Source organism: Carassius auratus, chromosome 1 (assembly GCF_003368295.1).
Source record: "Carassius auratus strain Wakin chromosome 1, ASM336829v1, whole genome shotgun sequence".
Classification (NCBI taxonomy): domain Eukaryota; kingdom Metazoa; phylum Chordata; class Actinopteri; order Cypriniformes; family Cyprinidae; genus Carassius; species Carassius auratus.
In genome coordinates, this window is record NC_039243.1 from 1,155,989 (window position 1) to 1,177,795 (window position 21,807).

A 21,807-nucleotide genomic window follows, 5' to 3' on the forward strand; every position below is an offset into this window, starting at 1 on the left:
GCAAAAGATTTAAATAACTGGCTTAAAACCCTTTTTGGGGTGAAAATACTAATGTGCCTAAGACTTTTGCACATTACTGTACTTTACAAACGTCATTGTTGCTACACTCTTAAAAGAAATGGTTCTATTTAGAACCAAAAATGGTTCTATCACCCGCTTCATATATGGAACTCCAAAATGGTTCTATATAGAACCACTTTAATGGGTTCCATAAAAAGAACCCCAAATGGTTCTTTGAATCCAAGTTAGATGGTTCTATATAGAACCATTTAAGGGTTCTTTATTATTAAACAAGTTATTATTGAATAATAAAATATAAACAATCCAGAAAATTCAAAATGTCTACATTTTATCAACTGATTATACAAAAATATCAGTGTCATTTAAAATTGCACCTCTGTATACTCTGCATTAGACAGCAAATTTCACATTTTACATTTAAGATGTTTAATTACATTTAACAATTTAGTTTGAATTATTTCATTTAAGCATTTTCACTTTGCAAAAAACATACATAAGCTTGTTTATGTACATATACAGTACTTCACTTTTACATATATCTCTGAAAGGAGGAAAAACTAAATCATTTTTGATATTTGACAGTGCAGATAAAAATCAATACATGAACAATTAAAACAACTATTAAATAGCTCTACAATTTACACAAGTTGACTGTACATTTTCAGTACAGGTATTGGTGTTCTTTTGCCGTGCTCTTGTCTAAGTTTAAGCATATATTTTTGAATAAAAGTCATTGTGTGCTTAATGTCAACCGGGTATTGCACATTGAAGAGAAAATAGACTGCAAATAGGCATTCCACAGCCTGTGTCATGTCAATGTCTGCCTCTCTTATGATGTTCACATTGTCCATTATAATGCTGACGCTTTCAGCCTTGAGGGGATCAGGAGAGCCGTTAAACACTATGGTTGGTGTAGCACCTTTGGGTTCCTGTAAAACAAACCATTTCACATTTTGAGTGCTTTTCACCAATAAACAGAAGTCATCAAATAGACTTAAAATTACCCCATAATTTACTTACCAAAAAAACAACCAATGTATATGACTGTTTCTCCAGTTTAACACAATCTGAGATATATTTAATAATAAAAAGCTTTGTAATGTGTTTGAATGTCAACATTGCTGATGACTGAAGAACATTCAACATGCTACCACGTCAGTTCAACTTTGATTACTTTGAATCTCATCGGTTCTTTCGTTCTATTAACTGAATCGTTCATGACACAACACAGATATGACAGCTAAGCACGTGACACGCAAGAACCAACAAGACACATAATTATTGATGTGAAGCTGATGTGCCACCCCATTGGATGTTATTCCCTTATCTATACATAGTCTAATTATAGCAACCTATCTTGGCAAATGTAATCTTTTTATCTCACTAACGTACCATTTGTACGTACCATTTTGCTTTAGAAGACAAGTATTAACCCCTGGAGTTGTACAGATTTCTTTTATGATTTAAATTGGGGTGCTATTCAATGACATTACAAAGCACTGCAAACAGTACAAAGTTTATGACTAAAGAAGAGAGTGAGTAAATTATAGGGTAAATAATTTTTTTTTTTAAATTGTTACAAATTTGGCATAAGGGTGAGTTAACCGACTAATAATTTTAGATTTGCATGAACAGTTCCTTTAATTCAAGTCAAGTGCATCAAATGTTAATGAAACTACAGAAAAACTATACTTACACTATCTACACAGTAGAGGAAGCTGGCGTTTTCTTTAAATAGTGCTGGCAATAAAATGAGTGCAGCATTCCTAACGAGACCTACAAACAGATACAAATGATTGTATATTAGGTACAGAAATCAATTAAAGGGATAGTTTACCCAAAAATGAAAATTCTGTCATCATTCACTCACCCATGTCATTTTAAACCTATATAGTTTTCTTTCTTCAGCATAACATAAAAAATATATATATTTTGAAGAATGTTGGTAACCGAACAATGCTGGTACTCATTCACTTCTATTATAATGGACACCAAACCAATGGGCACCGTCGTTGTTCGGTTACCATCCTTCTTCTAATTATCTTCTGTGTTCTGAAGAAGAAAGTCAAAAAGATTTGAAATGAAATGTTTTGAGTAAAGGATGACAATTTTTATTTGGGGGTAAACTATTCCTTTAATATTTGCATTATTTTAATACATGTTTTCACTTATACAATTTATAGGAGCTACAACCTTTACATTGACAATGCAAACAATGCAACTTTACACTGGGCATGGAACAGATAGGTTGGATGGGGAAAAATATATGGTGTAGTTACCTTCTGTGGTTTCCTCTGCTAGTCCAATGAGATTGGTGTAGAGTTTTTTTTGACTTCCTTCTTTTGCACTCCTGATGATGTTTGGTGCCATTTCATTCAGAGATGTTTCCAAATTCTTCGCCAAGTCTGTTCCAAACCTCATTGTCATTTCATGCAGCATCTTAAATACAAAACAGTAAAATTACTACAGGTGCTTATATCCAAATTACATACTTTCAGCCAAACAAGTTCCTTATCCCTATCCCTAGTTCACTTTGAAAATAAATTTTGGTATGTTTTAGCTTACCTCAAGGGCACTCGAGTACTTCGACTCAGCGCAGTAAAAAGTCATGCCTGATCCTCTTCCCCTTGACAGAAGTGAGAGGAAGAGGATCAGGCGTGACTTTTTACTGCGCTGAGTCGAAGTAATCCAAAAAGTGCTATTCCGCCATACATTATAGTAATCCTTTTTAACCTGCTTAGAAAAGCGCCACGTTTTATTTTGTGTCACCATACTTGGTCGTATAACTACTCGTGTAACTGTTTTTAAATAGGGAAAACGTTGATGTGTTTGGTCACTTATAAATTCATTGCTGTTAGATACCATTGAATATACTGGGCTAAGCTAAGTGCATCAAAGTGTCACCGCGCGCCAGAGCGATTAAGTGCACGCACCGAGATGAGAGAGGTATGTATCAACTCGTCTTAGTTAAGGGAATAACATAGTTTAATATGAAAAAAACTTTGGAGTATCCCTTTTACAGCTCGGGGTGAAAATGGCTAACATGGTTTATGAAGTTTGTGGAATTACCTCCTGCATATTCTTTGTGTACGTGACATGAGCGCACACAGTGCGTGTCTTCTGCAGGTCGTTCTTACCAAATTTTAAGCCAAAATGTGCCCAGATGTCGGCTTTAAAGTAGTTGGAGCATTTTACATTTTCTAGCACTCGCGTCTCGCCTCCCTCTGCCATTGTATGCTACCCACCAAAGCACGTACGCAACAGAAGACATCAGAAAAGCATCCCAAAAGTACATTATAATTGGTTATGGTCTATTATTGAACGGATACCGAAACGTCTTCGTCTGCATCGTAGAAACAATTAATTTCGGTAGAATTTGCGCTAGAGCTCCCATTTCTAAATGACCTCAATTTTTAACAGCAGTATATATATCTAAAATTAAAATAATAAAATAAGAATAAAACAAAATAACTTTAGATCAAATAAAATACTTCATATTTTGCAAACGCTTTTATCTAAAGGGACTTGCATTGCGTTCAATCTATACATTGTATGTGTTCCCTGGGATACCCTTTTGCATTGCTAACACATTGCTCTACCAAATCATGGGCTATAGGAATTCACAGAAATATAATTACACTGATTTTTCTTATCTGCCTGGCACAAAATGTAACAATGTTTACTCACAAGCTGTGGCACTCCAAGAAAAGGAAACTGCTCCATTACTTCAGCTGCAGGCCTGTCCATAAGCTGTACTCTTTTGAAAAGAGTGCGCTTCATCCGGTTCTTGACTTCAGAGTAACTGGGATTGCTTTTACGCAACTCCAGGGTGATGGCATTAATGTGTTCCCGGAAACTTGTCTCATCCTCACCCATTACTTCCAGGTCCAACACAATCTGAGGTAGGAAGACAGTATTGTGCAGTACGTAAATATGAATCAAAGTCACAGAATACAATATTTAAGATTGAAACATTTAAAAACTGATGTATCACTTAAGGATCACTAAACCAAATACCTCCTGCGAACAAGCAGAATCTTTAAATGCCAATATATCCAATGGTTCTCTTCTACATTTTGCACTCTGAAATAATTGTCAACATGTACTTCATGTTAAGACAAATTTAATCTGCCTTCGACATCAAATTTATTGAACTGAACTTACCTCTTGTTGTTGACCAAGTTCCTCCGAATCTGTTTGTCCAGCACACTTCCTTTTAATCCCATACTTCTCCTTCATTTGCAGGACGATCGATGAGCTAACCAAGGGAATCCTTTCTTTTTTAAATTTGTTTCTAAGGCATTCCAACAAGGTATCCTGTAGACACATTTATAATTTCTTTTTAAATTGAATTTTTTTTTTCTGTGTTAGATTTTTTTTAATGAGGAATGATCTTAATATTGTCACAATATTAAAAGAACTGCAATATTTTCCTACATAACCAGAGGAGCTGCCATCCTTCAAAAATGGAAAGCGGGTGATCAAACTCCCCAGAACATCTCCATACATTTTATGATTTGGGTACCTAAGAAATATAATCAAATACATTATTTCAGTACCCAACAACCAACAAGTTTAAAGGGTTAGTTCACCCAAAAATGAAAATTCTGTCAGTAATTACTCACCCTCATGTTGTTCCTACCCCGTAAGACCTTCGTTCATCTTCGGAACACAAATTAAGATATTTTTGATGAAATCTGAGAGCTGGATCACTCCTCCATAGGCTGCTATATGACTGAAACTAGCTGGCCCAGAAAAGTTATTAAAGAGATCATTAATATAGTCCAAGTGACTACAGTGACTCAATCTTAAGTATATCAAGCGACGAGAATACTTTTGGTGCGCAAAAAAATAAAAATAAAGTATAACACTACGTGAACTCACTCGAGGCCCAGAGAGAAGGAAATGAATAGTGGAATAAAGTCGTTATTTTATTTTTATTTTTTTGCGCACAAAAAGTATTCTCGTCGCTTGATATACTAAAGATTGAGCCACTGTAGTCACTTGGACTATATTAATGATCTCTTTAATAACTTTTCTGGGCCAGCTAGTTTCAATCCCTTAGAAGCCTATGGAGGAGTGATCCAGCTCTCAGATTTCATCAAAAATATCTTAATTTGTGTTCCGAAGATGAACGAAGGTCTTACGGGGTAGGAACAACATGAGGGTGAGTAATTACTGACAGAATTTTACATTTTGGGTGAACTAACCCTTTAATATAAAATACATTTAACTTTTATAAAATACAATGAAATACAATACTGTACCAGGTGTGCTTAGTGATGCTGTCAAATAACACTTGAATCAGTAATGCACGGATGTGGGACTTGTCCTTCTTCTTAAAGCCGGGATCCTTCCTCTGCAAAGCTGCTTGCAGTTCAGGGGGAAAGACAGGCAGGTTGTATACTGCTGGCCAAGGTTGGGCAACAAATGAGCCCTCATTCTCACAGGGTTCTTGTCTGTAAACATGAATACAATGTTGAAGTCTTTTATACAGGATTTCATTTTACTTGCCACAATACAGTTTGTTCAAAATTCAAAACAATGATACATACCGAGTACAAGATATTTGAGGCACTTCAGTTTCCAGGCTGTTTTAAGAAATATAAAAATATAAATTAAGATAAGGATTTTAAGCTTGGTTAGCATTTGTTTGTTTTATATTTAACAACAATGATTAATATTTAACAACACAGACTTACTTTTTTAACTTATTAAGCTCCTTCATAAATGTCACCTGATGTTTCATTACAGGAAAAAGTCTTTCCACCATCCTTTCTGTGAGACCCAGCAGAGTCTCTCCATCAATTTGTTGCTCTGTGTAAAAAAAAAAAAAAAACATTACATATTCTAAAGAAGAAATAATAAATAAGAGAGAGACATGCCACAGAGGTACAATATATTTACCTAGAATACTGCACTCTGTGGTATAATGTAATATACTTGGTATCATCATGCACATATGTGTCAAGAGGATGAAATTCTTTCTCCTCCCCTGGCTGCACAAGAATCCACTCCTTCTGGTCCTCCAATTTGAAAGCATGGTAATGTCTTTCAAATGTTATTGGTATCCGCAGCTTGCCGAAGATCATCCAAGCACCCCTGAACCGCAAAATCTTCACAATCTTCATAAAGATTGGGATGTCCTCCTCCACAAGATCTATAATTAAGTTGTCTCCGACACAGTATTTCACGTTGTTGGTCATAAGAGAGCTACAAACACCAAGCTTCTCATCACCCTGAACATCCTCTGCCTCACTTCTTCAAATCACACCTTTCTGTATCTCCAGTGGTAATGCTCGGAAAGGTACTACCCGTTCACCCTCCGTGTAGTTGTCCTGACGCAGGGAATCCAGCGAAGTCAGTTCCCAGCACTGCCTTAACTGATGCCTTTTGGCAAGGGTGTAGCTGAGATTCTTGAAGTTACAAGTGTTGTGGGCTAATCGCTTGAAGTATTGGTGCTTTCCCTCGAATCTCATGCACCACAGCTGTTTCAGTGGCCCAAACTTCAATATCAGTTGTGGATAATGAATGAGAAAGTGTAGTTTTGGAGTGAAAGTCTCTGGGAACACAGACTGGAAGGAGGACAGGAATTCGCCTATCTGAAGGCTTAGAAAAGGGATGATTTTCTTTTGTATGGTGGGTGACAAAATCACATCTCCTATATCCCTACACTTCAGGTAAATGTCCCAGTGCACCTCACCTTCTGGAATGTAATGTCCAATGAGAAATGGCAAAATCCTGAAGAGGCACCAGACCTGAGCTGCAGACCCTGATAGTGTGTTTTTCTTTAGGACAGAATCTGGAAGTTTCTGAGGGAGGTTAGCCCGTTCATTTCTCCCTATCTTAAATGCATCCAATTCAGCATTTATCTGATTTAATGAGACAATGTGCAAAAAATGTAATGCCTGGATAACTCTGGTAACCACAAGAGGCACCACACCCTCAAGAAAATCGTGCATTAAGTCAGGGGGAAAGTTTTTTGTCACATCAAAGTAGTCCAGCTCAGCGAAAGGGCACTCACTGACCACACCATATGTCTGTTTGGATATTCCACTACTTTCCCTGAGTGCTTGCAGATGGTACTGATGTACCTGAGAAGATCGAATTATTACATCATCTTCATTAACGTGAGACCTTAGGTCTTTGTAGTTGATCATACAAAAGCGACAGATCCGTCCACTGCTAAAGCAGCAGGTGAAACCTGCCAGGCTGTGAGCAGACAAGTTGTCAGCTGAAATAGTGGCAAGGGCGCATTTCAAAATGATGTTCTGACCATTTACACTGACCTGGAGTCCTTGAGTGTACAACAGTTTCAGGTCATTAATCAGGGGCAGCAAGATGTCTCTGTATGAGTACTTCTTTAGAAATTGATTTCTTACAAGTAAGCACAAATGTATATGCCTCAATTGTGATTTGCAGTTAGATTCAAGATTGCCAATCATAAAATAGAAAGCTGCTAATTTGTGAACCGATCTTTTAGACCCCAAGGGGTTTACCACTTCATATTCATCAGTGTAAAGATGTAATCTTACAATATTAGGATCTCCAAAAAAGGGGCTCTCACGGAATAATTCTCCATCTGTGTAACTACTTAAAAAATCTGTACTTGGGGCTTGTTCACAAGTTCTTCGATATGATTCAAATATGTCAGGTTTCTCCAACTGAGTCTTCAGAACATCAATGATAGGCACATACTGAAATGTGTCCTCCTTTCCCTGGCTATTGGTTCCAAGAATGTGCTTGACTGGCTCCACTAAGTGTAGATGTTCTTTGCAATATTTGAAAAGTTGATAATCTGACTGAATATAGGCAAACACACTTTCAATAAGTGTCTGATTATTTAGCAAGTTATCCAAGTCTTCCTGGTCCTCTAGTCTAAATCCAGATTTTGTCAAGTGGAATTTTATGATTTCAAAATAATTTTGTTGGAAAAATTTCAAGATGAACTCCAAGCTGGAAACAATGGTATCCTGAGTTGCTTTAGGAAGTAAATGTTTTTCTTGAAGATTTAATATAAAGAGGGCTACATGCTGTCTCAGTCCCAATAACACAGTTTCTAAATCAATTCCAAGCAAAGAATTTTGTTTGTTCTCTAGCAGATCATCTTCAGGAACCTCCTCCTCACTTTCATTATTGTCTTCAAATACAGTAGCCTTTTCAAATAGGGGATGTTGCAAAGCTTGTCTGTGCTTTCGATAGATATGGTTTCTGTAACTTGCAACAGTTTTATATCTTCTAAAACATCCCTCAATGTCACAGGTAACACTAAAATCTGATTGGTGGTTATGTTGCACTTGCAGGTGATTTAGAAACTTTGTGAGTTGAAACTTCACAACATCACAAAATGAACATTTATAAATTTTCATTTGTAACGTTACCTCTGAAACTTTCTTTTGCATCAATGAGGTTTATAGTTTGAAGCCATTGGCACGTGTCATCTACTGACCATTTATCAACCATGGTTATCTGGGGATGAAAAAAAAAACAAAGCATAAATAACACTTCATAAACCAACTATGCATTAAACACACCTAACCTTAAACATTTTTGGCTTTATAACATTTGAATACTAAAATGTAACCTTGTGCTATCATCACTTTAATCTAGCGCATGCATCACAGTAAACATAAACGAACACTGCACTGCAACTGTTTCTTTGCAGTTTTAATAGCTACAGACCGGCCGGAAGTTTTGAACTGTAGCAGTGTCCACTTTCCTGCTGAGTTTAGCTCCAACCCTGATAAAACACACCTGAACAAGCTAATCAAGATCCTCGTCTGGGTTGGAGTTAAAAACTGCACGAAAGTATCTTGCGGGCCAAAGTGAAGAACTTCTAACATTACACCTGTTAACATAGGCCTGGGAAAAATACTCAACGCAAAATGAGTAGGCCTATGTGTGAAACTGCGACACACTTTCACATAATCATTCACCTCCGTCTTCCACCCGGTTCACTTTTATTTGTATCGGCGCCGTTTATTTGAACAACGAGCGCGCGCTTAATTGAAATGAACGTTAAAATTCACGCTTCTGACTGGAAGCTCGTCTACTTATAACACAGCTATCTTATTGTAGTTAACAATTCCATTAACATTAACAAGGAAATAAAGGGAGACTATATCTTAATTAATTTAAAAACCGGAGCAAAATTAACTTAACAGGGCTTGAACCGACGGCTGACGAAGTCCGTCAGTGCTTCACACCAGTGTTTTTGAGGTACATTTTGCTTCTAGTATCAGTGTTCAACACAAGGGCTACTCTAACAAATATAAATATTAACTGTAATGCAAAATATTTCGGTAAAATCATTTCAAAAATGTAAAAACTTAACTTACCTTAGTGTATGAACGAGCAGAAATGGCGGACTCCTCAGTTTGAAAAATTAACTGTCACTTGTCTCGACTCCTCTCGAGATTCATCTTCGCCAATCCACCAATAGGAATTCAAGGATGACGCAACGCATACCGGGGAGGGGGAGGGGGTCTTTTTATGACTATTTGTTTTTAATGTTCCCTTCGTACATATCACAATATGGTATACAAAATAAAGACAACTCCTGGTTAGTTTATGTTTTTCTTCACAAATTTATTTCTTAAAAAACGTAAACTATAATGTAAAGTAATATAAGTTTCATGCTAATGTACAGCTCAAATCATACACTGACTAGATATTAATATTTTTGAATAGCTACAGCAGTCATTCTCATGGGTCTTGACTCAAAAAGCTTTGTGCTATAATTATAGTGTAATCTTTAGTTTAAACTTCAGTCATAAAACATGAATTATAGAACCATTTTAATAAAAAAAGGTTCTTTGCATGAAAGGGTTCTACATAGAACCATTTTTTTTGGTAAAAGGTTCTATAGGCCAAGTACGGAACCCCAGGGTTCTATATAGAACCTTGAGGAACCCTTTTTTCTAAGAGTGTACTTTATAAAGAATGAGCATACAGTCATTCACAGAACTGATTTAAGACAGTGACAGACAGCACTCATCTTAACTAAATATCAGAGTGAGTGACAGATATACAGTAGAATTATGTGTGGTTTTATATTAAATAATGACCCAGATTTTGTGAAATACATTTATTAGCCTTAGATTAAGGGAAGCACAACTTGGGAAGTGAGAGCATCCAAGGTGAAAGCTATGGATTTATTTAAAATATTTGGAATGTTCTTTTAAGTTATCCATAGTTTTTTTTTTTTTTTAGGTTCTTTTTTTTAAGTATAGGTTCAGGCACCATTTAGGCGCCTGTACTGTTTTAAAAGTATCGAAAAGGCACTGGACCCTATTTAAAAGTTATTATTTCTCACTGGCTCATTTACCAAATGGGTGCTTTATCTTCGTTCTCCACAAATAAAGCTACTGTTGGTAGTTCGGTAGTGAGACGTTTTAATAAATTATCGTTTGCGATTGACAATGTTGTGATATCTAGGCTATACCAACTTTGTAACTTAACATAGCTTACGTACGTAACGAATACAGGAAGCTGTCAATTAAGAAGGTATCGGGATTATGAGTTAATTTTCCTTTTTAGTTATTGATTAATCACTTGGATTAATCATTAATTTTGACAGCACTATAATGCTTATTGTAAATAGACAACGTTACAAGAGTAATTGTTACTAAGCCTGCACCAATGTTCTTGTCCATTGCCCTCGCAGATTCCTGCAGCTAAGCTTGGATGTACATTTACATTCCATTAAAGGTTATTGATGACATGCCTCTAAAGTTTGACTTTTTGCACAATAACAATACTTATTGGCAACTAGTAATCATATCTCTAGTCCTTTAATGTATTTGCATTGTACTAAAATGCGTTCATTTTCAATGGGCATATATGTTGCTCAAACATGTAGCCTAGTGCATCCCAAATTTTTCAACATGAACATTTAATATAACATTATATTCATTATGGCCTTTAGAAAAATGTTTTTTTGAGGAGGTGGGGTAGTGCACAATAGGCCCCTGTGGTGCGGCCTAAGCTTTTGTTCTTAATGGCATTTGTTCCCTTACATTACTTTTACTTTTATACTTTAAGTAGTTTTTTAAACCAGTACTTTTACACTTTTACTTGAGTAAAAAGCGTGAGTTGATACTTCAACTTCTACAAAAGTCTTTTTAAGACCTAGTATCTATACTTCTACTTGAGTAATGAAAGCCAATACTTTTGACACCACTGGTAAATACATTTATTCACGTTAGCCAGCCAGCTGTGATATCGCCTACGGATGAAACTGAGGTTTTGTGATTAAATTAAATAGAGCAAAGCAATGAGAGCTGGTAAAAAATAACTCACGGCTTGCTGTTGTAGCTCACCGAAGCGGTTTTGAACGGTTCTTTTTTATAGTCATATTAGATCGCAATAAAATGGCTTATAGGAGCGTAGTAAGGAATAAAATGAGGTATTAAGAATGAGTGTTAAATTAATCTTGGAATATTTTAGGATTTTAAATATCGTACTGTTCAAAAGTTTGGGGTCCGTAAGATTTTAGTATGTAGTTGAAAGAAAAGTGTTATACTCACCAAGGCTGCATTCGTTTAATAAAATATAGGAATAAATAAATATTTAAAGTAAATAAATAGTCATAAAGTAATACAGCTTTATGTTTTAACTCTAACTTAATGTTTTTTTTTTTTTTTTTTAGAAAGAGAGAGAGAATTCTTACTGAACTTATTAATGGTAGGCGTACATCAATAAATCAATCAATTAATATACAAATAAATTAGTAACATTTTCATTAGCTGCCTCCAACTGCTGGACCCCAGGCTTTTTACAGATTTCAACATTCACACAGAACATAAACATAGTTCTTGGACTGAGATAGTTGTTGAACGTTCATATGTACGTGATAAACATACTTTCAGACGGAAGGCTAATTATACTTATGCACGCAAAGACATGCAGCAGAACTCAATGAGCTCCAGACACTAAACAACAAAGACAAAATTCATAAAACTTGTTTTTCTCGGAGGAAATACCAGCGACTCATTTTTTTCTTTACAATCTTTATTTATAATCAACAGATACTAAAGAACCAACTCAGCCAATTTCACAACCACTAAACATTTTGTGCATTTTTTTTTTTCCAGAACGTGTGAAAGTTCTCAGAGAATGAAAGAAAAAAATTTTCGAGGGTGGTTAACAATAAGAGCAAGCAATTCACTGTAGATGTCTGACTCTCATTCCTTCAGGAATGGAATGATTTAGTAGTGGAAGTAATGGCTATTGCCGGGGCGACATCTGGATTCAGTTAACCTACTAATTTGGGCTAAAGTCCTCACATGTCCGAAGGGATCTGTGGTTCGGAGGATGTGGCTCAGGTCAGCAGAACAATGTTCAAGAAAGTGAATTCCTTCTGAGATTTTCCATTGAGTTTTTTTGCATTACTAATCTGACCATTTGCATCTCCCATTTGCAGAGAATAAAAATACTTTTCTATTGGTCCTAGCCACAGATTGCCCACAGAATAAGCTGCAATTTGGAGAAAACTGCTTTACTTTAGTCAAATGTTTGACTATGTGAGACCTTCAACTTAAGTATTATTAATTGTTATTTATTAACAGACACTTATTCAAAGCAACTCGCAGCACAGTGTCAGATCAGACCAATCTGGAGTTAAGTGCCTGGCTTGACGGCACAATGGTAGTGACTCATGGATCACCACTTCCAGGTTTTGAACTTACAACCTTTGGGTTGAACCTTTTATGTGCTAAAATTCACTTCCCCCCTAAAAGTTCCCCCTTAATGTACAGAGAAGAGTAAAATTCACTGCTGCATACAATTCATTCACACAAATTTTTCAAAATCACAAAAAATTGCTGAACCTAATAAATTGCACAAAAGCCTATTTTTTTGTTCTTAAAAGGGAACTGAATAAGAAACAAATGAGTAACTTCTCCCACCTCTTTTCCCAAACACTCTGAAGGCTCTTAACTTTAAATCTGCAACAAACTGACACATTCACATTCAAACTTTGACACTTTCATAATAAACTTCTCATAATGGATGCTTCTGCTGATCATCCCTCGTCTTTGTGACGACTTTGTTGTAAACAGCTACAGGAAATGATGACCATAGTAAGACGCATAACATGTTTTTAGTGAAGTTTTTAGGATGGTGTGTGTGTGATTTGTGCGTGCGCGTGTGTGTGTGCGCGTGCAAGAGAAAATAAAAGAGCCACTGGAATTCGAAGACTGAGAGACATTTGGGCACCCTAGTCATGAAGATGTTTGTGCTGTTATGGGCATAATATCAATTATGACCATCAGGAAAAGCCAAGAAAGTGTTTTACCACAGTTATCTTAACTTGAAAGCTCTACACACTGTTCAGTTGGGTACAAATAGATAAATAAATCATAAGAATGTCAATAAATGTCAATAAACCATAAAAAGCAATACAAATCAATACACTTTACTCTGTTGTCTCAAATCAAACTGTTATGTCAGCCACCCCGCCCTCCCCAAAAAATCTATGAACACAACAGACTACGTATAAAAACAAAGTCACCAAACAATATTCCCCTCTGTGTGCTACTTTAACTTCTCTCATGCATTTGACTGTAAAGCCTAGTGGATACTGTCTGATATTTGATTGTTTTGGCCATTAAAGAGATGGAGGAAGAGATAGTGATGACACTGTGAATGGTCATTACACTGAGGTAAACAAAGTGGTACTTAGAGCAGCATGTCCCAGGACAAACTGGTAGATAAGCATAGATTCAAAAATCATGTTTATAAATTTGTTTTGATCTATATCTGCAGTCACATCATGACAGACTTCTGCTCAATAGTACCTTGGGATATGTGCTAGGAAAGGGGTTATGATGGGTCTTTGACATGCTAGTGTTGGGTCAGAGATTATTCCAATGCTGGAGGCTAACTGCTAATCACGGACTGCATTTGCATATGCTTTCAAACCTAGTAAGCTGCCAACAGATATTGCATTTATGCACAAGTAATGCGCAGCAACAAGGTTAGGGACACAAAAAATATCCCAGATGGTCAACGGGGTGAGGATAAAATGGGAAAAATACACTTCTATTCATAAATTGCTGAAAAGTGACATAATAATAGTGCAATTACATATTAATAATTTCACCCAATATTTGCATTGGTTTTTCCAGTTGTTATCAAGGAACGCCACTTCTATGAAGGTCATGACTGACCAATCAGTATGGAGCATTCCACAGAGCTGTGTTATAAATTGTATTAGTTCACAATTGTACCGTATTTTACATCAAATAAATGTCTTTATGAACCAATAAAGACTTTCTTGAAAAGCACTTAAACTTATTAACCCCAAATTCTTTTGAATTGTTTACACTTTAAATTGTTATTGAGACACAGTTTAGACAGTTATATATTTACATTTATATCTTCATCCACTGGAACATTATTGTGGAAGAGTTCAGTAACCGGACATGGGGGCCGACAGTTTACTTAAAAGATCACACAATTCAGATATGTACTCGTAAAACAATGTGCTTTCTTTCTATAGTGGGTTGTACTTGCTTCTGGTACCATCATTGTCTGAGGCATACTGGGAAGTTGCCAATTGACGAATCATTGCACAGAGCTGCGGTAAATCAGGCAGAGCAACAGAAGTAAAGCAGAGCCAATGTCGATTAATTCACAGAAATGTTCTGTGCTTCTTTATAAAGGCTGAAGGGAACACACAGTCACTGAGAATGCCTTCATAACAGCCCTCTAAAGACTTTGTGGTAAGCGCCCATGTGGTAAACATCTAAACTTAACATTACACTGATTGCAATCAAGAGAAAGGGAAAGCGAGACAGACAGAGAGAGAGTGGGAGAAAACTGAGAGTCAAGTGTACTTTTGTTTTCACGTGAGAACGAGCTTCGAGGTCCACAGTTGCTCTTAATATTGTTTTTTTTTTTTTTGTGGAAACTCTGATACATTTTTTCAGGTTTCTTTATTGAATATAAAGTTCATTTCAAAAAGGTTTTTTTTTGTTTGTTTTTTTTTCACATATTTGAAATATAATTCTTGGTAACACTTTAGAATAAGGTTCCATTAGTTAATGTTAGTTAATGTATTAATTAACATGAACAAACAATGAATAATACATTTATTACTGTATTTATTCATCTTCGTTAATGTTAGTTAATGAAAATACAGTTATTCATTGTTAGTTCATGGTAATTCACAGTGCATTAACTAATGTTAACAAGCACAACTTTTGATTTAAATAATGCATTAGTAAATGTTGAAATTAACATGAACTAAGACTTATAAATGCTGTAGAAGGATTGTTCTTGCTTAGTTCATGTTAACGAAAGTAGTTAACTAACATTAACTAATGGAACCTTATTCTAAAGTGTTACCTAATTATTTTATAACATTGAAAATAGTAAGTCTGGTCAGTTTAATGCATCCTTGCTGAATAAAGTATTTATTCATAAAAAAAAGATCTTACTGACCCTAAACCTTTGAACGGTGGTGTACTCCTACTTAAGCTCCAGGTTATACGAATTTCATCAGTTCCTTTTTGGAATACCTACAAATATCTGACACTTATACAAAATATGACATAAAAGCATACATAGACCACACGGATGCAATTACTGAATTAAAACAAAAACTTCCCTTTGAGTGATTCTGCTGATCACTCAGGTTTAGCCAGCTGTGTTGATATTGTATCTCAGATTTCTATAATTGTTTGCAGATGATTTGAGTCGACCTGCTCTTGGTGAGGAGACATTTAAAAAGCACTTATGAATGCTTGGTAGTTTTTGAGGGTGGTTGAAATGTATTTGTTTAGAACTTTAGACTTAAACAGGAACTCAGTTGTAGTGTCCCTTTCAGTTTCCAAGAAATCATAAAAAGCCAAGTTTTGGCACCCATACATAAAAAGGCACGTCATGAAATCCCAAAACGAACTCTGTGCCCTGTGTAGTCTGATTCACTATCAAATGGATATTTTGAGTCAGTTCTTTTAATGAATCACTCACAGAAGTTACTTGTTTGAATCGGTCTGATGAGTGCTGTACACAGAATCTGTCAAAATAGCTCCCGAATCAACAAACAGTGACTTATACTTAATGAACTTAATGCAACTTAACTTAACTTAATGCAAATTCCATATCAATGCATAACTACTCCAGTATAGTTGCTCTTTGTTGTTAACCAAAAGAGAATCTAATTTTTTCCTCATATTTCATAGCAGTGATCAGTTCAGTAACATTGGAATGAATTTTATCTATTGATCTGGATCTACTACACTACAGTTCAAAACTCTTGGGTCATAAGATATCAAGAGCACTTTAAGTACTAGAATTATCATGACCTGGTGTATCACTGAGAGATGGAAAACCCTTCCTATCCACTGCCATTATCTGTACAATTTATCCATATATTAATGTTAGTAATATATTTGCATTTCAACCACTTTCCTGTAGAACTACACATACTGCACACGCACACACACACACACACACACACACACACACACACACACGTGATTGCTCTCTAAGGCTGCATTTCTAAAATTTAAATTTAAATTTAAAAGTAAAACCGTAATATTGTGTTTTAATGCAATTTACTCCAGTAACATTTCTTATTATTATCAATGTTGAAAACAGTTGCTTTATTTTTTATTTTTGTGGAATTGGGATGCATTTTTAATGTGACTTTTACTGACATAAAAATTGAATTCACTAACACTTTTAATAGTTTGTTTATTTAATTCTTTTGAAGTATCCAGTCCTTGTATAGAACTTTTACACTTGATCATTTGTAAATTTGTTTAGCTTGTTTATTTTCAGATTCATTATATATTATTACTGTGTGGTTATATTGTACTGTATTATGTATAAAATACTTTATGTATTTTACATTTTGCTATAACAGTCCAATTCATTTCAGTCCCTCTGGGCATATTGGAAAGACTTAAAGAATATACTAATATTAAAGTATATTTTTGGTAATGTGACTGTAAACTATACACTTTTCTTGTTTTTTATGTGTTTTTACCTCAACAAGAACAACAGGACAAAGTTAAATGAACTTGTCTTTCATTTATTTATCTGCAAAATAAATAAAGCCTCTGCTGGCACAGATTGAGTGAAGCGTTTCCTTGCTTTGCTAGTTCATGCTCCACCTTTCTGACTCCTCCTTAAATGAATAATTCATTCCTTTTCTCTAGACTCTTTAGAATTTTCATTTCAAACAAAAGCTCTTTAGAATTTTCATTTCAAACAAAAGATCGTGTTTTCCAAACTTTCTGATTTTTGGCAAACATGACTGATGCCTCTGCTAGAAGTTTAGAAAGAGTTTTCTGGAGGATGAGCGGTTATTAAGTCCTAGATATCCCCCGAGTGTTTATTCAAGAGCTATGCCCCAGATATAGATGTGTGCTCAGACCTTATCGCTTCTCTCAATAAGCATGTCTGACAAAAGACAGATTAGGCAAGGGGTGCTTCAGGAATGTGTCTCGAGCCCTGCTGACTTTTTTTAGACTTGTGCTATCAGTTACCTCGAGTTTGGCCATCAACAAATTTCAAAAGCTACAGATAAAATCCTAATATGACAGATTATAATATTTATTTTATGTTGATTTTGTGTGGACACACAATGCTAACAACAATATTCCTCAAATGTGACGATGTTGACTACATCCAGGGGCGCCGCTATGGTTTCTGGGCCCCGTGAACAGCATGTAGAAATCATGTTCGGGCCCCCTCTCCCTCGTCAGGCCCTTGGAATCATCTTAACCCCCCCCCCCCCCAACACCCCCCTGACTATAACATTGTCCAGCTGACCTACAAACACATGTAAGTAAATAAAAACAGGTTGCTGTTGAGGTCGTTGTAAACATATACTATAAACAAGTTATTTTATGAAACCAAAGCCATTTTCAAAGACTACAATGCATGAAAGTATGCAACAAGATTTACAATAAGACATGAATCATCATCTAAAATGTAGGGCTGTCAAAAATAGCGCGTTAACAACGTTAATTAGTTGTTTGTTGTTAATTACGTAAAAAATTTTTTACGCATTTCACGCATGCGCAGTGTGACAAATTATTCAGGTCAGGAAAGTCTCGTCGATCTCTGAATTCTCAAGATAGTAAAAAACAGCGGCGAGCGCCGCAACGAAAACACAGAAGAAGCTTAAGGTTTTACCCCAGTTACTCTCAAATACATTCATGCCAAGCTCGATAAACAGAGACGACTTTGGTAGTTGATACCCTGCTGGAGCTTCTTCCTGTTATAGCGTCCTGTGTTTCACACTGCGCATGCGCAGAACGCATGCATGCAATGCAGCGAAAATTACACTTGAAGCCTTCAGAACGTGAAAATATCGATCCTAAAGTATTGTGGCAGAGCAAATGAACACCTCCCAAAAACAAGAGTGCTCAGAGTGCTGCTTATGTGATGGTGGTGCATGTTTGTGTTTCTGAGTTCATTCTTTCGAGTTTCTCTATGCATAATTTCATAGATATGTGGCTATATTTAACCACTGGTTCACCTAAAACTCTTACACTATCTGTAGTTAAATGGCATGGTTTGATATACTGCTCAGGTAAATTTGATCTAAGTAAATGTTAAACTTTTGAAATTCAGAAAAAAAGAACCACATATTGATGAATCAATACATGAAAAATATGTATCTGTGTCCTGTTATTTATCTTTTGGTATGCATTTCAGAAAAAAAAAATGGTTAGGATTCAGGTGTAATTGCAAATAGTGATTAATCATGATTAATCCACTGAAAATTCTGATTAATTTGATAAAAAAAAATAATCATTTGACAGCCCTACTAAAATTATTTGGCTTAAACTTTAGCCCATTAAAATGGTTGTTTAAAAAGTACTTCTTGTATATGCAGTAGCATAATCTTGAGCATAGCTGTCTGTCTGCTCCATTGTAATACAGAACAGATAACAGGGACTCTTCTCATGACCTTAGACCTTCTGGTCATAGCCAAGTGACTGATGGGAACACTTTTCCAGATCCCTCATAAATCATGCCACTTCTACAAAAAAAAAAAAAAAAAAAAAAAAACAAGTAAAAAATGAAGGTTGAGTAAACAAAGCGATGATGGTGAAACTGTAAATGTAACTAAAACCTTTTATAAATTTCAGTTTTCTTCTGAAGCCTGAATAATTCTCTGCCGCCCACAGTTGAACACAGTCTGAACTCTCATGTTGTCCCAGCTCTGTGTTGATTTTCATTCTTTCATTCTTTGAAACATCTCGTATGAAACATAAGAGATGTTAAACAAAATACTGTGTGGAAAAAGCCCACAAAAATGGATGGTGATTAGCACCGTTTTTGTATTTTTGAAACACATTTTATATTTTATTCCCAACTCCACAATAAGCAAAAACAGCAATAAAAGGTCGCAATCGTCATTTGTAAAAAACTATTTCTACCTGATCTAACCTTTTTATTTTATTATGTTTAGGTTGATTGAGAATGTATATTCCATCTCTTTTGAAGTCACATGATAGATTTCTATGTGAAACATATCAAAATGTCTGAAGTCACTATTAATCGTTCTCTCTTCTAGAGCTTGTATGAAATTATTCGATCTGCAGATGGTATGACAGAGGTGCTGATAGTTAATACGGCTAAAACATGTACACAAAATGTTAGATACTCAACTCATCTGACTACTTGTGACATTTTATGCTTCTTTTTAGATATATAAATCCACTTTACTTTCCCAGAAGCTCAGACATTCACCAACATTTTTGTGTGAAATGTTTTATACACTATATGACTCCGGGTTGCACTTTATTTTACAGTACGTGTACTAACATGTACTTATAGTGTACTTACAGTGTTTTTATCTAAGAAGGTTCTGGTAATACAAGGTAACTACATGGGGTAGGGTTAGGTTTAGGGGTAGGTTCAGGGTTAGTACCTAGTTATTACATAGTTATTGTAATTACTATAATTAGTACATAGTATGTACATGAGGAACAGGACTGTAAAATAAAGTGCTACCTGACTCCGTACAATAATCAAATGATCAGTACTACAACACAAACTATTCTGAACTGGTTCTGCAGCCCATCATTACACACCCTGTGTCAGCATGTCAATCACAGTCACCGCAGACAATCAAGTTGGCCTTCTTTCCAAATTTTTTTCTTCCTCTCTCTCCCTCTCTCTTTTGTTTTTGGTGCAAGTGCCCCAGTTAGGAAAACCGCGTACATCCCACTCAGTCAGAGGTTCGAGCTCCTGCTCCCTCCCACAGGGTATGTACCAATATGCACGGAGCACATTTTCACAGATGCCATCAGAGAACAAGCATATGAATTACCAGGCAGCCTGCCATCTTTGAGTTCAGACAGAATGCCATTAATACCAGATGAAGAGCCCAAACAACAGCAGCACAACAACATGAAAGCCCAAAACAACTGGGACCAGGTAAAGGTTTCATCATTTTATATATTAATGTCTTGATTAACAAAGACTCCCAACTCAACTCTCTCTCACACACATATTCTCTCGTTCTCACGCTCCCTTTCCCCCAAAAGTTGTGACACCATTGAAACTACCGGCACACTTGAGGGACTCCGTGAAAAAGGATCCTGTCAGCAAATCACGTTACGATTAATAAAATATCTGCCACTGTTGACCATGACTTATTCAAGAGCTATTATAAATTCATGCCTACAATTAAAGAAAACACAATCGTTTTAAAATTTATGGGCAATAAATATTAGGATTACCCAATTAAGTCACAATTAATACTAAGCAGGCTGATTAGCTGCAAATGAACACTCCAATTAAAAGAAGCACGTACTAATGGAATGAAAGCGGGAATTATACTGCCCATAGCATCGGGCCGCATGAAATGTGATGAGAATATGAGCTAGAACTGTAAAGGAATAATATATGGTGTCTTTGTGAACATTTTAAAATGTCTTTTTTAGTCTTTGTGCATTTGTTGATTAGGACAGACTACTGCTGCTATGTTCCTTGTAAGAATAATGCACAGTTTATTAACATAAACCATTTCTGATGGTAAAATAAAGTGTGACAAACTTAAACAATCTAATTCTCCCTATGGGTGCATCAAAAAAAAAAAAAAAGCTAGAAATCAAATAAAGAAAGAACATATTAAAATCTAGGATTTTAAGGTTTTCATCTTAAAAGATGATATGAACATTATTTTTCCCCCTTTTCTTCTTCTTTCTTTCTATTTTTCTTTCTTTCTTTCTTTCTTTCTTTCTTTCTTTCTTTAAGATATATTTTTATTATTATTATTATCATCATTATGCAAGGATGCATTAAATTGACCAAAAGTTTCAGTAAAGACATTTAGGTCAAATAAACACTGTTCTTTTAAATATTTTACTTCTCAGAGAATCCTGAAAAACAATGATTACATAATGAAAATAATAAGAAATGTTCAGTGAACATCAAATCAGCATATAAGAATGATTTCTGAAGGATCATGTGACACTAAAGACTGGAGTAATGGCTGCTGAAAATTCAGCTTTACGTCACAGGAATAATTACATTTTAAATAGCATATGAAAATAGAAAACAGTTATTTGAAATTGCAATAATATATGACAATATTACTGTTTTTACATAACTTTTTGATCAAATAAATTTAGTCTTGGTGCACATAAGAGACTTCTTTCAAAAACATTAAAAAATCTTATACAGAGCAGAATTATTTTGAACAGTAGTGTGTGTGTGTGTTTGTGTGTGTCGGTGCACTTGTGTGTGTGCATGATTTTGTGACATATCATGACACAACTCTGGATAATGACATGGGTATGACACAGTTAT

The 21,807-nt window shown here is 35.5% G+C and overlaps 1 protein-coding gene and 1 long non-coding RNA gene across 2 annotated transcripts in view; both read right to left on the bottom strand.

Moving 5' to 3' along the window:
- The window catches only part of LOC113108736 (uncharacterized), a 28,168-nt gene extending 21,899 nt beyond the window's left edge, over positions 1-6,269 (bottom strand). The window contains exons 1-9 of the mRNA XM_026272026.1: positions 5,929-6,269; positions 5,724-5,838; positions 5,577-5,612; positions 5,289-5,480; positions 4,459-4,546; positions 4,186-4,338; positions 4,039-4,104; positions 3,709-3,918; positions 2,301-2,460 (exon numbers count right to left, since the gene is read on the bottom strand). Coding sequence (XP_026127811.1) covers positions 2,301-2,460; positions 3,709-3,918; positions 4,039-4,104; positions 4,186-4,338; positions 4,459-4,546; positions 5,289-5,480; positions 5,577-5,612; positions 5,724-5,838; positions 5,929-6,064 — 1,156 coding nt within the window. The 5' untranslated portion in view covers positions 6,065-6,269. The remainder of the gene's footprint in view (positions 1-2,300; positions 2,461-3,708; positions 3,919-4,038; positions 4,105-4,185; positions 4,339-4,458; positions 4,547-5,288; positions 5,481-5,576; positions 5,613-5,723; positions 5,839-5,928) is intronic.
- On the bottom strand, positions 503-2,336 carry LOC113106797 (uncharacterized). Its single transcript, XR_003292850.1, has 3 exons — positions 2,301-2,336; positions 1,718-1,797; positions 503-950 (listed from the first exon to the last, which is right to left on the bottom strand). It is a non-coding gene; the product is annotated as an uncharacterized LOC113106797 (long non-coding RNA).
- Positions 6,270-21,807: the final 15,538 nt, after the last annotated feature.